At 42.6% G+C, this 14,833-nt stretch overlaps 1 protein-coding gene across 2 annotated transcripts in view; it reads left to right on the top strand.

Moving 5' to 3' along the window:
- The window catches only part of LOC122654510 (probable hexosyltransferase MUCI70), a 28,050-nt gene that overhangs the window by 6,624 nt on the left and 6,593 nt on the right, over window positions 1-14,833 (top strand). The window contains exons 4-9 of one of the 2 annotated variants that reach the window (XM_043848634.1): window positions 1,409-1,764; window positions 9,288-9,499; window positions 9,940-10,196; window positions 10,310-10,488; window positions 13,441-13,609; window positions 14,470-14,487. In XM_043848634.1, the coding sequence (XP_043704569.1) occupies window positions 1,409-1,764; window positions 9,288-9,499; window positions 9,940-10,196; window positions 10,310-10,488; window positions 13,441-13,512 (1,076 nt within the window). In that variant the 3' untranslated portion in view covers window positions 13,513-13,609; window positions 14,470-14,487. Of the gene's footprint in view, window positions 1-1,408; window positions 1,765-9,287; window positions 9,500-9,939; window positions 10,197-10,309; window positions 10,489-13,440; window positions 13,610-14,469; window positions 14,488-14,833 lie in introns of those variants that run through there. The other variant, XM_043848633.1, reaches the window with a different exon arrangement.

Genomic DNA, 14,833 nt, shown 5'->3' with positions numbered 1-14,833 from the left:
ACTCTCTATTCCTTTCCTGCACATGTTATTCCTTCAGTTTCTAATTTCTTTTTCTTAATTAGTTACTATTTTGATTGGTTGCTTGTCCTGATCCATTCTTCTTCTATTTCAGTTCTTGCTATCAGTTCTAAGTCCTGGTTTGTTTTCTGGTTTCTAAATCAGAACTTACCATCGAATTCCAGTCCTACGGCTAGTTTGATTTCTAAAAAACTCTCGTTTCTGGTTAGTTTATCATATTAGTTCAGTATCAAAATTAAAACTTGAAGCTTTAAATCTGAATGTCAAAATTTTGTTTTCCTTATTCAAGTAGAATTTTTACATAGTGCAGAATCTGATCAAACTTCACAGAACTGTTCTCCATCAAATTTCTAATTTTTTTCCGCAAAACTGATTTTGTTCCTAATCCTATGATTTTTTTTCTATAACCTAGTCTTTAGGTGATTAGAATCCCATTAGATCCATTGGAGAGGATCCTTACCCACTTGTAGTATATTTATATTTCTTTCATAGCAGGTGTGATGCAGTTACAAGTAGGGTTAGGGGTTATTTTTATCAATTTCCATTTTTAACATTGTCTCTTTATTAGCTACATAGGAGTGAGAGTCCAAATTAACTTTGAACTCTACTTTCAGTTTTAGAATTTGTTTAGGAGTTTTTGTTTCTTTAAAGAGCGTCCCAGTGCACGAGTCTCCCACTACTGCAGGGTCTGGGAGGGGCAAATGTACACAGCCTTACCCTCGCTTCGCGTAGAATTTTTTTGCTTATTTATTATATAAAATTGTAACCCACACGGGATTGAGTTGGATCGAATAAAATGACGACTTGACATTGAGATTTCTTCAAGCTTTTGAGCTGCTACTTTGCATGTCCTGCTGGTCAGCTATGCTTCTTCTCTTTCTTTCTTCTGTTTTGAATGACTCTTGTGAGGGTTTCAGAGAATCTGAGTTACTGGATTAAGAACTCTACCCTAAAGTTTCATCAGGTTTGGCTGCCATCAAATTGTTGGGGGCTGGTTCTACCGTGAATGAGTTTCTATCGAAGAAGAAGAGGACTAATTCTTCTTAATTGCACATAAGACCTTGACTCTTGTAATAACATAAAAGCCCTTTTCTGAACTGTGTTCAACTTATCCTATTCTTTCTGAAATTCATGCTCGCCCTTTTCATTTAAACTAATTATTTTGCTACCCCCAAATTCTGTTCACCTCTTTAAAAGGTTCCTAAATTGTTTTGGATTTTTATGAAACTGCCATTAATCATTTAATTTGAGTAACTTATCAATCTTATGGTCGTTATTAGGTTCCTTAACCCGGGATTGCATCAATGTTACCCATGAATTTAGTTTTAGTCATTCTATATGGCTAACTTATGATTATATGGTTTTTACTTTCTTATATTGGATCTTCCAGATTTTCCTTGTGATGTTGGGCTTGTGGAGTCCGTCGATGAACTAGTGGAGCCCAAGGAGTACATGAATTTTACTCAGTTTACCCTAGGATATATAGAAAGAGAGGACATAACTTACGGGCATCATAAGTTTGAACCCAGATTTGGAGGACATCAGACTCTTGAAGAAAGAGAGAATTCCTTTTATGCAAGAAATCAAACAATTCATTGTGGTTTTGTTAAAGGACCAGAGGGATCCCCGACCACTGGATTTGATTTATATGAAAAGGATAAGGAGTACATGAATACCTGCCGCGTTGTGGTATCATCATGCATTTTTGGAAGCTCTGATTTTTTGAGGAGACCAACAAGCAAAAAGGTATCTGAGCCATCTTCTGAAAATAATTTCTATTAGCTGTGGTTTTAAGGGGTATTCTTATTTAAGATCTTCGGATAAAATGTATATTGTACTTTTGTTTCTTTCTTTTCTCTCTGTGATGAATGTATGTTGTATATTGTACTTCTAGTTGAAGTTCCTCCACTGTTTGTTCCACTTGAATATTCTGTTTCTTGCTTTTTGCTTCAAAGTAAAATCATGAGTCAAAACTAGATGATTGTGGGTTTATATTTTATTAGGTTCTCTGAATTAGATTAATTTTAAAGAAAAGCATTATAGCAATATCTATCTTTCTCTATCATTTGGAATGAGCTGCTACATACTGTATGATTGGAACTTTCGGATTCATTGTTGATATTTATATTAATATTGTATTTCTTTTCATGTTAATTCAAGCTTGAAATCTCCCACTCCCCCAGAATTTGGCTGAATCATGTCTTGAGTTTATATAATCTTAATGTGCATTTACATGACCATTATCTCTTTCTCAAGTTTCTGAAGGTTTGTTACCTAGTTTATTTTTGGGTATTCAGTATTCTTGTGCTCTTCTTGGGAGGTGAAATAGCTGTTAGCTGGTTAGCCTGTGAAAATTGGTTTACACCTGGAATGTGATTAGCTTGTCATTGCTGTTAGTATGTTTTTTTTTTTTTTTTTGGATGAATGAAAATTTAATTACGAAGAAAGGAGAGGGAATATACAAGCCCAAGGGCCAACAAAACTGAAGCTAGAGACTAGCTAGGGTGCAAAAAGGATATAGGAAGACCCCAGGAGACGACAATGAGCCTGTTCCTCGGGGTATCCTTTACATCAACAAGGGGGAGGGAACTAATTTTAGATGAAACATAAAAAAAGATGGTCTTCCAAATCTTGTCGAAAGAGCGGGAGTTGGACGTCCATCTTCTAAGGTTACGCTCCATCCAAATGTGGGAGATAGTGGCACAAAAGGCAATCTTGCCAACCAAATCACAAATTGAGTTGCCTCCAAACGTCATATCAATCCAAACCCATTCCTTGGAAAGGGAAAGAGGCCTTCGGCGAGCAGGCCAACAGTGGCGAAGAACACAGTTCCAAATGGAGGAAGCAAAGGGGCAAGTGAAGAACAGGTGATCTGCATCTTCATGCCCATTCCAACAAAGGCAGCAGCTGGGAGAGACTTACATGTGGCGATGAATGAGGAATGCTTGGGTTGGGAGGTAGTTTGCTAGGGCACGCCAAGCGGTAAGGCTATGTCGAGGGATGTGCCCTTTAAACCAGAGTACTTTATGCCAAGGACAGGGGGTCCCTCTATGTCTAACTATGTCCCAAGCGGAGTGGGAACTGAATCTTCCAGAGGGGGAGGGGAGCCACAAGATGGTGTCACCTCTACCTCGGTGACCAAGGGGGATAGGGGGGAGGGAGCTCCAAAGATCTGCGAGGGGAGGGGGGAGAGGGGGGGACCATGAGCCTCTGCTGATGATGGAAGCCACAAGGGTTGATTTGTCCAATCCAGAAGCATAGATGTCACGGGGGCTCACAAGGGAAGATAGGACACCGGAAGGGTGCCATTTGTCAAGCTAGAGGTAAGTCTGCAAACCGTCATCGATCCTGCAAGATATAGCTTCCTTGGCTATATGCCTCACTTGGAGGATTCTACGCCAAACCCAGGAGGAGTTTGTCACTGAGCTAACAATCCAGATAGAGTCTCTACGGAGAGGTCCAGCGTACACCCAAGTAGTCCAGATGCTGGATTTGTTGGTGAGGAGCTTCCATAACAACTTGATAGAACCAGCAATGTTTACATCTTTAATCCTTCTGAGACCAAGACCTCCTTCAGATTTGGGGATGCAAATGGAAGACCAGCTCTTGGGGTGAAGGAACCTGGCTGAATCCACGCCTTTCCATAGGAAAGCACACATAATAGATTCGGCAGCCTTGATGGTAGCCTTGGGAAGGCCAAAAACACCACTCCAATAGATGTAGCAGGACTGAAGCACCGATCTGATGAGCTCAAGACGACCTGCATAGGATAAAAGCTTGGCTTTCCAAAGCTGCAGCCTCTACGGAGGAGGTCCAGAATGGGGGTACAGTGGTGGGCTGAAAGTCTAGCAGGGATGAGGGGGAGGCCAAGCTAACGGACAGGTAAGGTGCCAAGGGAAAAGCCGGTGATGGAGGAGAGGGACGTTGTGGTGGTATCAGAAACACCAACAAGGAAGATTTGGGACTTGAGGAGGTTGATGCAAAGACCGAAAAGGCCTTGAAAAAGGTGAAGGGAAGACATGATGGACTCAATGGAGAGGGGGTCAGCCTTGGAGAAGATCATGAGGTCATCAGCGAAGGCAAGGTGAGTCAAGTTAATAGGCTTGCATTTGGGGATGGGGGGAGATGAGATGGAGGTCGGTTTTGGATTGGATACTACGAGAGAGGACCTCAAGGGAAAGGCAAAAAATGAAGGGGGAGAGGGGCAACCTTGGCGGATACCAACAAAGGAGGGAAAATATCCAGCAGGGCTGCCATTGAGGAGGACAGAGAAGCGAGGGGTGGAGATGTAGAAATGGATCCAGTTAACAAAGGTGGGAGGGAAGGACATCTTTAGAAGGACTTGGGAGATGAAATCCCAACGGATGGAGTCGAAGGCTTTGTGGATATCTATTTTCAAAAGGGCTGAAGGAGAGTGGGATTTACGGTCGAAGCCTCGAACAATATCCTAGCAAAGGATGATGTTGTCCGAGATGCTTCTCCCAGAGATGAAGGCAGACTGACTGGAGCTGACAAGGGAGTCAATGACAAGTTGAAGGCGGTTGGCAAGAATTTTAGCAATGAACTTATAGAGGAGGTTACAGAGGGAGATGGGTCTGAAGTCAGGCATGGATGAGGCTCCCGAAGACTTGGTGATGAGGCAAAGAAAGGTGTGGTTGATGCTTTGGATCTGGTGGGGGTTAAAGAAGAAGCTCTTGATGGCACTAATAAGCTCAGCACCGATGATATCCTAGCAAGTGGAGAAGAAACCCATGCTGAACCCGTCTGAGCCAGAAGCTTTACTAGCCTTGTGGGAGCGAACAGCAGAGACAATCTCAGAGTTAGAGGGGATGGAGCAAAGGGAGTTGAAGAGGTGGGAAGGGACGAATTTGTTGATTAGGTCATCCGGGAGGGTGGATTGCGTGGTGGAGGGGGGGCAAAAGATACCAGTGAAGTAGGCCACAACTTCGGATTTGATAGCATCCACAGAGGAAAGAACCGAGCCATCAGAGGTAGTAAGAGAGAGAACGGAGTTGGAGTTGGAGTTGGATTTGGCTTTAAGGGAGCAGTGAAAGAAGGCGGTGTTCGAGTTGCCAAGCTCGAGCCATTTAATCCGGGATTTTTGTTTAAGGAAACTCTCTTCTTGGGAGAGAGAGGAGCACAGCTCGGAGGCAGCAAGGATTTCTTTCTCAGCGAGGGAGGAGTTGAGAGGGTCGGACTGAAGGTGGGATTGGATGGAGGAGAGGGTGTCACGACAAGAGGAGACACGGGAGGAGATGTTTCCAAAAGTGGAGGAGTTCCAAGATTTGAGGGCCAATTTGACATTTTTGAGTTTTTTAGAGAAGGTGAGGAGAGGGGAGGAGAAGGACTGGGTAGGATTATCCCAAGCGGCTTGAACAATAGGAAGTAATCCAAGATGGGAGGACCACATGTCAAAAAACTTGAAGGGTTTGGGGCCAAAGGATAAGAAAGGGAGGACAAAAAGAGAGATGGGGGAGTAGTCTGAGAGGCCAGAGAGGTCAAAGAAGGCATAAGAGGAAGGAAGGGAGGAGAGCCAAGGATCATTGACGAGGACTCTGTCAAGCTTACAAGCTACTCTATTGAGGCCCGAGCGCTTATTGTGCCAAGAAAGATCAGCACTCGACCATCTGAGGTCGTTTAGCCCAGAATCCTCGAGACAAGAATTGAAGGCATCTACAGCTTGGTGGTCGATGGGGGAACCACCCAACTTTTCATGACTATAACGGACGACATCAAAGTCGCCTCCCATGCCCCAAGGGACGGAGCCCACGGACAGTGAAATGGTACGGATGTCGTCCCAAAGGGGGAGCCTATCCAAGTGACGATTAAAGGCGTAAACCATGGTGAAAAAGAAAAGATGATTGTGAAGATGGTCAGAAATGCTGAGATGAAGGTATTGGGGGGAGGAAGAGGAGACGGATATATGGAATTTGGAGGGACCCCAAAGAATCCAAATTCGGCCATTAGGAGAGTGGGTATAGTGGAGAGGAAGGACCAGGAGGGGGCAAGAGAGTAGGCAATACAAGACGAATTGGGTTCAATAACCTTCGTTTCAAGGAGGCAGCAGAGGAGGGATTGGAGGATTTGATTCGGGCGCGGATCTCAGCTTGTTTGGCCGGGGCATTAAGGTCGCGGACATTCCAAATGGTCCAAGGGATCATAAGTAAAGGGGGGGAAGGGGCAGCCAACCAGAGGTGGAACTAACCTGAGACCCCGGGGGAACACTACGGGGCCGCAGGCGATACTCTCTCAAGGGGGGAAAGCAAACCAGAGGCTAGGAGGGGGAGGGAAGAAACAAGGAGGAAGGGGGGTGGACCTTGGTGGAACCAGTTGGTGGACCAGGAACTGGTTCCTCAAGGTTCGGCCGAGATGGGTAAGGGGCTTTGGAAGAAGTTAAATGGGTTAGATGGGTGGGCTGTTGGGTCGGGTCAAGCTGAGAAGTTGATTTATTAGAGGAAGGGTTAAAGTGAGATGGGACAAAATTTTGGGAATGGTGATTAAATGGGACACGTGGAAAGGGCAAATGTTTGATTTTGGATACTGTGGACCTCATGGAAAGCGAGGTGGGGGTTTGGTTATCAGAGGAAAAGGTTTGGTTTGGGTTAACAAAAGGGGAAGGTGTACAAGAAACCTTTAGTTGATCCTTCCGGATGGAACCTGACCCGTAGGCCTCCTATTTATTTACCAAGATAGGCTGAGGTTGTGCCTCACCAGGAGACGATGAGTCTTGTGCTCCACACTGAGCTTATTAAGGTAAGAGTCCTGTTAGGAGAGTAATAGCTGGAGAGTCCACCAATAATGGGAGATTCCATATTGATCGGTGGAAGATCTTGTTTCCTTTTGGACTATGCTTACTGGTTGGCAGCGTCATATTAGGATTAGGGTGTGTACTCTCCCTTCTATGTGGGGATCGTATCCTCACATGAATAGGATTTCTGATTTGGGTCAGTTGGATGCTGTGTAAGTATAACCTGATGGGTTAGGGGTTGCTCCATGTAGTAGTGGGTTTGCCACGTGCCATACTAGTATTGATGGGCCTTATTTAGGTATATCAAGAAGGTTTTGATCACTTTCCTGAGTTCCCTCTAGTCGACCACATAAACTATTGGCTTGGGACTTATTCTCAAACTTGCCATTGGAAACCATAATACTGGTGAAATGCATCTCATCAAAGACTCTGTTACCATGGATGGAACTAAGAAATTAAATAGATATCACTGGCCAATAACTGTTACGATACTGTGAAATCATTGAAGAAGTGATAGAGATAAAGGGTATGATAAAGGGAAGATTCCTAAAGAAAGTGAAATCCATTCAACCCATTATAACTTCCTTGAAACCAGGTCTGAGTGCTTTCCTAGATCCCTTTACCCCCAATGCACCCACTGGGTACCTCAAAATCTGCCCATATATTAAGAACTATCTGACAAGATAAAACAAAACAATCTCAACCGGATGGAACCCAAACCAATCGACATAACAGAGCTCATGATTTGAAGGACCTTGAAGAAGAAGAAAATGAGATAGAGTTGGGCGAAGAAATTTATCACAATGGCGCAGTACATAGAATTGTATTGTACAAATCAGGATAGTTTTAATTACATGTATATTGAGGAGCCTGCAGATCAGTGCCATAGTTCTTCCAGGGCTCGGGAGGAGCAAGCGTGACAGGGACTTCACAGTCGGCACGAGGGTTGAGGCTTTGTAGGACTGCGAACCTCTTGTGGTCAGTGTCAGAAGTTCTGCGTGGTAGGTGGGCATCGGACGACTCGCCATGGATGGGAACCTCATCGGAATCACAAAGGCTTTTCCGGTGACAGTTCCTCTCTTTTTTCCGACCACGGGAGAGTATCGGAGAACCTTCAGACTCCAAAGGTTTACCGGCCACGGAAGCCACCATCGACTGATCACCAATCGTAACAGCGGCGGAGGCGCAGGGGGTATCCACAGTTACAGCAACATCGTCTTCCTCCTCATCGACAGCCAGCGTTGCTGCTGCAGGGACATCAACACAGGTAGCATCCTCAACCAAAGGCCCCAAAGCTGAAGTCAATGGATTCGAATAAGCCTTAGTACCCAAAGGACCAGGGAAGCATTGCTTCGATGGGTGACCGAACAATTTGCAGACGGAGCAGTAGTGAGGCAGCCACTCGTAGACAACTCTTTGAGAGAAGGAGTGGCCATCTTCTTCCTGGATGGTGACATAATCTGGAGGAGGGTCATCTGCATTGATTTCGACGCAGATACGAGCAAAGGAAAGTCGATCCATTTTCTTGGTGCGTTCGTCGGAGAAGAGAGGATTGCCGATGGTCGATCCGATGATACTGAGCCTAGAGGCACACCAATAGTGGAAGGGAAGACCAGGCAGATTGACCCAGATGGGGATGGACTTAAGGTCGATTTTGCAGAGAGAGGAGCGATGATCCCATTGCTGGAGGAAGATCGGTTTCTTGCCAACCTGCCATGGGCCACCCTCCAAAGCTCGAGTTTTGTCGGATTCATCGGAGAACCTGAAGATAAAGGTGCCGCTGGACAGCAGGTAGGTGAAGACAACCCCTGCAGCACGCCACTGTTTTTGCAGAGAGGATTTGACGACATGGAAGGGTGGACAGGCACCAAGGAAATGGCCCACGAGGCAGCACTGCCATTTGGAGAGCTCGTCGTCTAGCAGACCCTTGGGGCAGAAGCCAACTCTGGACTCATCGACGATGGAAGGAGGGACGAAATGAAGGGAGTGTCTTTCAGTGGTGACAGAGGAACTGCTGGTAGAGGGAGCTCCAAGAAATGGAAGGGGGGTTGCATTGATCATGGACAGGGCTGGATGGAGGAGAAGTGGATGGTGCAGGGGATGTGGGTGGGGCAGGCAGCAGTTGGGGCTGCTGGAGGGGAGGGGGGCATTGTCGGAGAGGAGAGGGTGGGTGACGCGATGCGTGACGCCCAGGCAGGCATGCCCTCAGCCTGGTGGCCTAGGGCGCAACTTGCTGTTAGTATGTTACTATTAGCATTTATTGAAATTCTCTTTTGGATGATCAGCCAATTTATGTTTTCCATAGCTTGTGCCAAACTTGTCTTTCTACTTGGCTGAGAGTTTCTGTCTGATTGTTTTCCATTTCCTAAACTTTCTTTTTATTCAAATTTATAATTGATTTCTGTATGTCAGGACAGAACCATACAATGTTCATTTGGCACTTTCTCTGTACAACACCCCCAAAAAAAAAAACAGTTTCTTCGTATTATTGTATAATGTTATTACCTTCTGTTTATTTCAGATCAGCGACTATTCAAAGAAGAATGTTTGTTTTGTTATATTTCTGGATGAGCAAACTATGGCAGAACTTTCTTTGGAAGGACATGTTCCTAATGATGATGGGTACATTGGCTTATGGAGAATAGTTATAGTCAGGAACTTACCCTACACAGACATGCGGAGAACTGGAAAGGTGCCAAAGTTCTTGTCACACCGACTCTTCCCATCTGCTAGGTAAGATGCGTATACACTCTTGTAGTCTTGTTTGTTTATTGTTGGCCTAGTTAGATACATAAGAACTTCAACTAAAAATGACATGATTGTTACCATGAACTTCTGGAAAAAAGGACCACACAAGGAGGGACTGAAAGGGATGTAAGTGAAGCATATCTGGTCATAGCCAACATCTAAATGTTTCTCTGTGCTGTATTTTGATTGTATGAGTGAATGTAATGGGACCACTCATTTCAAGCATCCAGTATTGCTTGTTTACTATCGAACATGTATAATCTGGTATCCACCAAATGCTGGTACCTGGCGGCCCATCTGCTCCAGTAGTCCAGTGCAAGGCTAGATAGTTCTTTGTAGCTCAAGAGTCTTGCACTTTGTTAATTTTAAATTCTTTCTTGTTTCAATTTAGAAAAAAAAGCTCATCGGTTTTCTGTTGTTTTCAGGTTTTCTATTTGGCTTGATAGCAAAATGCGACTTCAAACTGATCCAATGCAGATTCTTGAATACTTTTTATGGCGAAAGCAATCAGAGTATGCTATTTCAAACCATTATGATCGCCATTGTGTTTGGGAGGAGGTACTCCAAAATAAGCGTCTAAATAAGTACAATCACACGGCCATCGATGAACAGTTTATTTTCTACCAGTCTGATGGTCTGACCAAGTTTGACCCGTCAGACCCAGATATCCCTCTTCCAAGTTGTGCGTGTCATTATTGTTTTTATTAAATTCTGGAATTGTCTTTTTTTTTTTATCACACAATTTTCTTTTAGTAGAAATTCGAGAATTTGATCCTATTGTCTGGGATCTTGCAGATGTACCTGAAGGCTCCTTCATCGCAAGGGCTCATTCACCAATGTCAAATTTATTTTCATGCCTTTGGTTCAATGAAGTTGATCGCTTCACCTCTCGTGATCAACTGAGCTTCGCATATACTTACTTGAAACTGAGAAGAATGAACCCGGATAAAACATTTTTTTTGAACATGTTTAAGGTAGTGTATGCATCTGCAGAATCTGAAATTTGTCTCCAGCATTTCTAAACTGTCACTGTCTGTAGACTGACAAGTACTGGTACAGCTACAGGGTCATTTTTTTTCTGATCTTTGACAATATTTGTTTCAATAACTGAATCATTTTCTTTTAAATGACATCATTCGGATTGAAGAGATTTTTTATGGTAAAATCTTGAGTCTTGTGTCATCGGCACAAAATAATGTTCTGGTTACCTTCTTGGAGACATGTGGTACATTTAAAGAAGCATAGTTATATAACGGCGTCTAGGCGACCCAGTGTTTTGGAGGGGGTCTGGACGCAAGGCGACACAACCAATGCGCCCATGGTGACTAGACCGCATAGGCGATTCGGCAATGCCTTGACAACTATATAAAGAAGATCATCACCCAACAGTGGATTGGTCCAGCCTAGTATTATCTTGAACAGCCCAGATACATAGGCAAAAAACCTGATGTGGTGATCTAGCTGCCTATATTTACTGTTGTTATTTGACAGTTGAAAAGGAGAAAAAATATGTTACAATTAGTAAAGCTCTGCAAAATGCCAAAAACAGACACTAAAAAAAATCAGATTGTTATGGATCTTTGCTTGTGCTTATTTTAGCCTGGCAGTCTCTGATTTTGTACTAGGACTGATGCAAATAAATCCGAAAAATGGGCTTATTTAGTGGAAATAATTCTTGGGTTGATTTCTATACATATTGGATCTATGGTCTGATGGTTTTTCATTGTAGGCCACTTTAATGGGCCTACATTAAGGGTAGGAGCTAGGACTATGAGATTAGTCAAATAGGATTAGTTTAGTCCAAGTTTGTGGGGGTTATTTGAGTACTTTTTATTGTTAGAAGTTTGCTAAGTCCTAGAATCATTTGGAATTTGTGTCCAGACTTTATTCTAAGGTTATGTACTGTTTTTTGAGTCCTATTTTTTATTAGAAAAGTGTCAAATAAGTCCCTTTTTTTACTATTCCAAGTAATAGTTTGAATATCAAGTCAATTTGTGACTTCTATATATAGATATCCTATGGCAGCCTCAGACACGATTTATGAAATAAACTAGTTCAGTTTTCCTGAATTTTGGCTGCTGTGGATTGAATAGTTGCTGTTGCGGATTCAGTTGCGTACTTGGTGGATTCCAAGTAGGTCTTAAGTGGATTCCTAGCTTAGATATCTTCCTTTTTATCTCTTCACTTTCATACAAGCAAGTTCAGGTCAGAATTTCTATCCTATTACCTGTGGCTATACTGTTTGACCATATCTTCAGTTTCATGTTTGCTTTTGATCTTGAATTCTAGTTGCTGCATACATTCTGCCCAAATCTGATATCTAGTTGCCTCATATTCTCAGATTTAACTTCAGTTTTAAAAAGCTCTAAAATTCTAGCCGCTTTTGAACTCTTAAAATTTCCTTATTGATTCTGCAGTTTTGGGGTTTCCTAGTTGCAATAGGATTACTCTATAATTCAAGATCCTACTGTCAGAATTGATCTATTGAATCAAACTTTTCAGACCTTCTCTACTGGTTGGACTGACCCTTCTATTACAATTGCAGGCCCATTATACCTGTTCTTCTCAAGTGATTAAATTTTCTATTTCTCTGCTTCTTTCCCTATTTCCTACGATCTTGTTGAGCTAATCTCCCACTGGATTTTTCCTGGTATTAGCCTTCATAAAGGACCAATCAAAGAATGGGGCCCAATCCTTTTAATAGGAAATATTTGGCAAATTATGGGTGCCCCTTCCTGTTACACAGAACCTAGCCACTCCCTGATCATATTTAGTAACCAGTAATCATAATATGGTTGTTGTTCTTAAACCTTTCATTACTTCGTTTGCCTATTTTCTGTTTGGAAGGTAGGATAAGGAAAATGGTTCAGAATCTTTGATCAGATTTAGTACTCATCACACCTGCCACTATCCACAATCTATTTGTATTACATGTGGCTCATTTCAAGAAGCCTGAGCTGGAGCAAGAGATGTTAATGGTATAAATTTCTGAATGACAACATTAAAGATTGGATTGTCAAATTTTTTTTGCTTGTGCTGTTTATAGCCCGGCAATCTCTAAGTTAGTGGTAGGACCTGTTGAAGAATGGGGGCTTAATCCTCCTCTGAATGGGGAACATTTGGCAACTCATGTCAGCCACTCCCTAATCATATAATTAATCAGTAATTGTACCATGGTTGTAGTTATTGGACCTTTCATAGCTTCATATGCCTATATTCTGGTTGCAACATCAGATAATGAATATGTTTTAACCTGCTTCTCTCCTTAATCTATTGGTATTACAATTTTGAAATCCAGAAAATCATAAAAGAATATATATATAGTTATCAAGGCGTCGCGTTGGCGTCTAGGCTCCTTGGTCGCCTTGGGCGTCTAAGCGGGCACCTTGCCGCCATGGTGGTGTCGCCTTGATTTTTTACCCTCTAAAACGCCATGGTCGCCTTCCCGCCTTGATAACTATGTGTGTGTGTGTATATATATACACACACACACACACACACACACATGGATGTAGGATCAATGTTTTAAGTATCCTTCCGTATCTGCTGATACTAACCGATACATATCGTATCGTATCTTTGAGGTACCAGTACGATACGATACGTCTCTTAAATTCACCCTTCCGATACGATACCCGATACCCAATACCCAATACCGATACTATATATATATATCTATATTAACTTATCCAGGAGTCTGAACATAGAGCACTAAAGAAATTATTCCAGCATAGGCCTATATTTAACTTTTCATGACTTTATGTGCCATATTCTTTTGCATCAATGTTACACCTTCCATAGGCTTAGAATCTGTTTTCACCCATGCCTCTCTCCCCTGGTTATTGGTGTCTGCATTTTAAAATCAAGAAAAAATTAGAAAAAAAAGGTTAGATATCACTAATTGTGTCAGTGAATTGTTGATTCAGGATTGTGAACGTAGAGCACTAGTAAAATTATTCCGGCATAGGACAGCATTGGATCCTCCTCCTCATCCTTGACGATTATTCCAGATTGATTTGGCATTCAAGGCTTCAAGCCTGGTTTGGAGGTTGAGGAAGTCCTTCCAGCTTGGTTGGTTCAAATTTTCACTATCAGGTAATTCTCTCATTCGTGGTTCATTGATTGGTAACTATAATTGAGATCAGTCTAATGTTAGTTATGTAGCTGTAAATATGACCAATTAGTGTTTTGAATATTGTGGGCTTGTACAAATGTTTGGGAGGTGCCCATAGGGGACCCTTTCTTCAAAAACCAGCCCATCTAAAATGAATGGAACAATACTACTCATAGTTGTAGGCAACGCCTAGGCTTCCAATCTCTTTCTTGGGTCCAAGGCAACAACACACCTTGTTGATACTTCATGATTTTAAGTTGATTTATGATTATTGCTTTGTTTTTTGATGAGCATGCTTATATCATATCCAATGCTTTATTTATTATATGTTGGTTTTCTCATTTTAGGTCATTACTAGCATAATTATATCATATGGCGTTGATAAGGCTTCAATGTTACATATAAACAAAAGAGGAAGGTATTCGTAAACAGGAGATTCTTCCATCAACTCCATCAAACAAGGGGTGCAGGGGCTTTTATGTCATTTCAGGTTGGCATTTATGCTAATCTGACTGCATTTAATGCAGGTTGCGCACATGCACGGCCATGCATGAAAACCTTTACCTAAACATATATATAAATTATCATTGCTATATTACATATAGTCATTAATGCACGCCTAGGGCACCTAGGTGACGCGTAGGTGGGCGCCTTGTTACCTAAGCGCCCCTCCAATGCCTTGGGTCACCTAGTCGCCTTGACAACTATGACACTACTTTAGATGCTCTTCTGGCCCATAACCATAAGAATGCAGTAGGTCAGATGCTATGATCATCTGAGCAATTTCACTCTTACTTTATACTTCCCCCTTGGGGCCGTCGCTTGGTGCAATGGTAAAAAGCTCGGGCTGTCAGTTTGAGGACACAGGTTCAACTATGAGGGCAGATACTTTGTGCAAAAAATGCTAGAGGTTAGCACCAGCTCCTGTCTATAGTTCCTGGGAACTTGTTCAAAGGGGGGACTTGAACTGAGTTACTTCTCGCCTTCATAGAGAGCCTAAAAAGTGTGGACCGAAGTCCCTTCACTGAGCAATTAAGAGAATTGTTCAGTTGATTAAGAGATAACAAACTTAACTGTAACTGGGGTACATGAAGAATAGAGGATAAGCCGATAAGGTCATGGATGAAGTAGGAGAAACCGCACCATGACCATTCATATTGGTAGAGGATTCATTAGCTAGGTTAACAGGAAAAGAGTTAGAAACA

The sequence above is a fragment of the Telopea speciosissima genome, chromosome 3 (genome assembly GCF_018873765.1).
Source record: "Telopea speciosissima isolate NSW1024214 ecotype Mountain lineage chromosome 3, Tspe_v1, whole genome shotgun sequence".
Taxonomy (NCBI): Eukaryota; Viridiplantae; Streptophyta; class Magnoliopsida; order Proteales; family Proteaceae; genus Telopea; species Telopea speciosissima.
Note: the sequence above shows the minus strand (reverse complement) of the source record. Positions and strands in the feature narration are given on the sequence as shown.